At 34.2% G+C, this 5,201-nt stretch overlaps 1 protein-coding gene across 1 annotated transcript; it reads left to right on the forward strand.

Moving 5' to 3' along the window:
* Positions 1–2,938: 2,938 nt before the first annotated feature.
* LOC131037074 (G-type lectin S-receptor-like serine/threonine-protein kinase LECRK3) lies at positions 2,939–4,480 on the forward strand. Its single transcript, XM_057969112.2, has one exon. The coding sequence runs from the start codon at positions 2,939–2,941 to the stop codon at positions 4,478–4,480; it is 1,542 nt and encodes a 513-aa protein (XP_057825095.2).
* Positions 4,481–5,201: the final 721 nt, after the last annotated feature.

Raw genomic sequence — 5,201 nt, forward strand, 5'->3', positions numbered from 1 at the left:
AATGCACTGGTGATGACAAAAGATATTGTTCCAAGAGTTTTGTCTATCATGTCAATAAGTATTTGATATTTAAAAAATATATATATTTCTTAACTCAATCATTTCACACTCTATTACTCTAAATTATCTAATAATTACCTAAAACATGAGTTGAATAAGTATGTTTGATGAATGCTTTGTTATTGGAACCCATGATGCTAACTTTTTTTGGTCTTATAATGAATTATAAAAGAAAATTGTTGTTAGATCAATAGACGATATCTCAGTTTTATAGTAAAATGAGAGATGGTAAGTTGTAAAAAAATGAGTTTATTTTCAATTTACTTAGATGTGGTGTCAACATAATTACTCAATCTATGGTTTCCATTTATTATGGTTGGGAGATGGAGTTGAATATTCCCACTAGCATACCAACATGATAAAAAAAATATATACCAACATGATAAAAACAAAGTGTTGAGTTTTGAGATTAAAATTAGAAATATTGTAAGAGATATAAGATCTCTTTGATCCACTTGTTTACCACTCATTCTAGCTCTATAACTAGGCCATGTGATCCAAGTTAATGCATGAATTTAGTATTAGCAATGTAAGGGATCAAACACACTAAAGAAATTGTTATAGTAAACTCTTTTATTAAACTATTTTTGTTGAATTTATTACAATTAAATTGTGGCCATTATGGTGTTCTACCATATTAAAATCTTGTCCGAAACTTTAATTTATGTTATGAAATATTTCTAACATCAAAGTTTAAATTACAACCCATTCTTTGACATATGAGAAATATATGTGAAGCAAAATCCACTAATATGTCTATTAGAGAACGTTAGAACCCAAACATAACTATGTGAATGGCCCTTACTTTTGTCGTTAACATGTTTTGGAAATCCTTGATGACATCCCTATTAAATCTACTCAACTTCCATCAAGATGAAAAGTATAAAAAATAAAATAAAATCCACCAATATATCTATTGGAAAGTATAAGAAGTCTATTAGAAAATATAAGAAGAAAAGCATAATTATGTGAAAGACCCTTACTTTTTTTAGTAACTTGTTTGAAAATCCACAATGACATCCTGTTAAAACTAAAAACAAAATATCTTTCCATATATTTTAAAGAGTAACATCAGGCAAACCAAAAAATGATAACAAATTTCCAGTTATTAATGGCATGTTTGATTCTATACTTAAACAAAAATAGAAATCCATGCAAGATAGTTCATGATGAAGATGAAAGAATAGCCTTGTCATTTGAAGACACCCAAAAAAAAATTGGAAAGCAATACAGTTTAATCATGGTTGTTTTGATCACTAACAATTCTAAAAGACAACTGGTTCTTTAATATAGGCAAAGTCGTTTAGATAAGACAATAAAAGGAAGATAGGGATGGACGAGAGCTCCCACAATGAGGAAGATTTGATTCCCTCCTCATCTGTATAGAGATAAACCTGATATCATTTATTTTCAGCAAGTTAAATCAAGTTCTATTCATCTTGACGTTGGACGACCAGTTATTGTGGGGTTGCGAATTCCATAAATACAAAGGTGTAACTTTTACCTTGTCAAGACCAGTGAAGGTCTCAACACAAAATAAAATCTCGTAGCCAGATAAGGTGACATTGCAATACATGGAATAAATGTCAAAGATCCACCATTGATGAAAAATTACCTATTCAATATTGTTTTCCAATCAATTTCGTGACACTAGAAATGGCCCCTACATCCTTTTCAAAAATTATTTTGAAAATTTTCATTTGCAGTCTCTTTCTTAATGATGAAATTGAGTGGCATTCTGTCTGTTCAAAAGGACATTTATATTTGAGTCGACATTTACTCAGGTCACCTCGCATAAATTATTCATGTTTTGAATAGGATGGCATTGACTTCGCAAGTCGCATCCTTCTGCACAGATTGAATGAATCATAATATCTGTTATTTGTTATTTTATTTTTCTCTATAGAGGAGGCTAGAAAAATAATAGATGCCCTTCTAGTTGATAGATTCACTTTTTCTCATCCCTCCTTTTTAAACTCATTTTCTCTAACTCCTTTATATTTTGATCTTTTTTATATCTTTGATTGATTAATTTAATAGTGGTTCATATTTAGATTAAGCAATCATCTAAAACTTTTGAATTTTTTTAGGACTTAATTTGTTTATTAACTCGAATAACTATTGAAACCTAACATTCAACAAGAATATTGTTGTTTGTGTTGAGGATATTTATCTTTATGGGATGTATTAATTGCCTAAAAAGATTAATCAATCACCATAGGTCCTTTTATTGAAATGGTATTTCATAAGTCATTAGATTATCTTGCATGCCAACACATAATGATAAGATACTCCTATTTTTTAGTTTATTAAAAATAGACCATATTTCTACCTAACTAATTTGATCGTTGACAAAAACATCTAGAAATGAAATTATTTGACCCTAAATAACATAGATATAAATAGAAAAGTTTAACGAAATGAAAACTCATTCCAATATTACATCCTGTCTCTTTGAGACAACAAAAATGTCGCCATTTAAAGCTCTATTTTGGTACATGTGAAAGGTAGAATTTCTACATGATGTAAGTGACAATGTGACATGTACCATGCCACGAAATTACCTGGAAAATGCAATTTGAATAGTTGATTGATACGTGCACTACCAGAGTAGCACAGCCTATTCCTGTGGTCCTCCGTTTATCCCCTATAAAATCACCTTCCTCTCTTGCGTCCACGGCAAGACCAACGTTTTCCTCAACAGAAGCTTCCTGTGGCCTGAAACAAGAAGCTTTTTCCTTTAAATTACAATTTTTGTTTCACTTGATCAACGTGAAATTGGCTTTGCATTCATTATATAGCTATGGGTGTCTCTGTGTGTATGGCACTTAGAGGATCGCTCCTTCGTCTCATATGTGTTACATATCTGCTGTTGGCCATGGGCGTTTTGACTCGGCAGCAGAATGATCCTTGTACAGATACTGGAAATTTGTTTGGAAAATGTGGGCTGAATGGAATCTGCCGAGTCTCTGGCACTTCCTTTAATTGCAGCTGTCCTCCTGGATTCGACTTTGTGGACAAAGTTAATCAATCAAATGGATGCCTTCAGAACACATCCCATCAAGAGATCTGCAGTACAAATGGTGCAAAAATGGAGACAATTGAGAAGATAGATTGGGCTGGAAACGATTATTGGTACATGCAATTCGTCAATCAAACTGCCTGCCAGCAGGCATGTATTGATGACTGCTATTGCACAGTTACCATCTACGCCAATGTTGACGGCACAGACAATTGTTGGAAGAAGGCAATGCCTCTGAGAAATGGCGTTGCAAGCCCTACACGAATCGCCTATATAAAAGTCTACAGTGGAATTTCTGAAGCTGTAATAAAGGAGGAGAAAGGAAAGGGGCTTGCAGTTCTTGGAATAAGCCTTATGGGTTGCTCATTGGTCGTTGCAGTAATTTTGCTATTGCTATGGTTGCTTACATGCCGATCCAAGTTGAAAGTCTTCCACGAGCAACATAAGTTTAATCCGATCGGGCTCAAGCCATTTAGTTATCATGAGCTTGACGCTGCAACTGAAGGTTTCAAGGTAGAAATAGGAAGGGGCGCCTTTGGGACGGTATACAAGGGCACCTTAGCTGACGGAAGAGCAATTGCTGTGAAGAAGCTTCACGACCTGTTCAAGAAACAAAATCCTGAAGAGGGGGAAAAGGAGTTCAGAACAGAGATGGGTATCATCGCAGCAAGCCATCACAAAAATCTTGTTCAGCTCTATGGTTTCTGTGACGAGGGCTCCCACAAGATTCTGGTGTACGAGTACATGTCCAACGGGTCTCTGGACGACCGCCTGTTTAAAGGTACAAAGGGTCTTGATTGGGAGCTGCGTGTTCAGATCCTTTTAGGGACTGCGAGAGGGCTCCTCTACTTACATGAAGAGTGCAGAACCCATATAATCCATTGTGACATAAAGCCTCAGAATATTTTGCTGGATGAAAATTACTGTGCTAAGATATCTGACTTTGGGATATCCAAATTGCTTGGTGTACAACAAACGAGGACGTTTACTTTGGCCCGTGGCACCCTGGGTTACATGGCACCTGAGTGGCAAAAGACTATGGCAGTTTCTGTCAAGGTAGACGTGTATAGCTTCGGAGTGCTACTCTTGGAAGTCATCTGCTCCAGGAAAATGTTGCAATTGGATGTTCCAGAGAATGAAATAATGTTGTCTGACTGGGTGTACGACTGCTTCAAACATGGGAGACTTGCAAAGTTAGTTGAGCAACAAGAGTGCAGAGGTATGGAGGTAAGACAGTTGGAAAGAATGGTATTGGTGGGGTTTTGGTGCATTCAGGAAGATCCTTTTATCAGGCCATCAATTAAGAAGGTGCTTCAGATGCTGGAAGGAACAGTGGAAATTACAGTGCCCCCTAATCCAGGATCATCTCCTTTACACAGTGGAAGCAATTCAGTCTAATATTTTGTTTGTAGTGTCTTAGAATCTTATGTGTCTAGACTACTTGTTTTACATTAGTACTTTGCACTGTTGTAAGTAAAGTATAGTACTTTGCACTGTTGTAAGTGAAGTATACCTGGCATGGCAGGATAGTTCTCAACGAGTTCGACCAAATGATACCTTAAGGAATAGCTAGCTCACATAGAGTTCAATAGCTATGTACTAATACGTTTTTCAGCTGCTTTTAAAATCGTACCATTGTTAATCTTTGTATTTCAAGGAGTTGTGATGACAGTGTTAATACTAAATTATATTGTGTATACCTGTTTCAGCCTTGTTAAAGGTTAGTTCTATTGGTTTTTTTTTGGTTGTTTACCTATGACAGTCGTCCTTTTTGTATTCTAGATTTTGCATTATTTTAATAATAAAAAATGTTCATCTAGTTTTTGTATTATTTTAATAAGAAAATTTAAAGAATATAAATTGAGGAAAGTAAGATATATTAGTTTATTTATCAATTTTATTTGTAGCTGTATTAGAATTAAAAATTAATTTTATACAAATATTAATGATTTTCATGGTTTATAATTGAATGATAATACACAAGTGAGTTGAATTTTGAATGAGAAAAGAAGTTAAATATAATTAAAAAGAAAACAAAAGATTTGTATTCCTATTTTCATAGTGCTATTAGAATGAGAAGAATCAAAATCATTTCATTATAAATATATCCTTTGAATAA

Source organism: Cryptomeria japonica, chromosome 7 (genome assembly GCF_030272615.1).
Source record: "Cryptomeria japonica chromosome 7, Sugi_1.0, whole genome shotgun sequence".
Classification (NCBI taxonomy): Eukaryota; Viridiplantae; Streptophyta; class Pinopsida; order Cupressales; family Cupressaceae; genus Cryptomeria; species Cryptomeria japonica.

Coding starts and splice junctions, on each gene's coding strand:
- LOC131037074 (XM_057969112.2), top strand. CDS start 2,939: ATGGGCGTTTTGACTCGGCAGCAGAATGATCCTTGTACAGATACTGGA.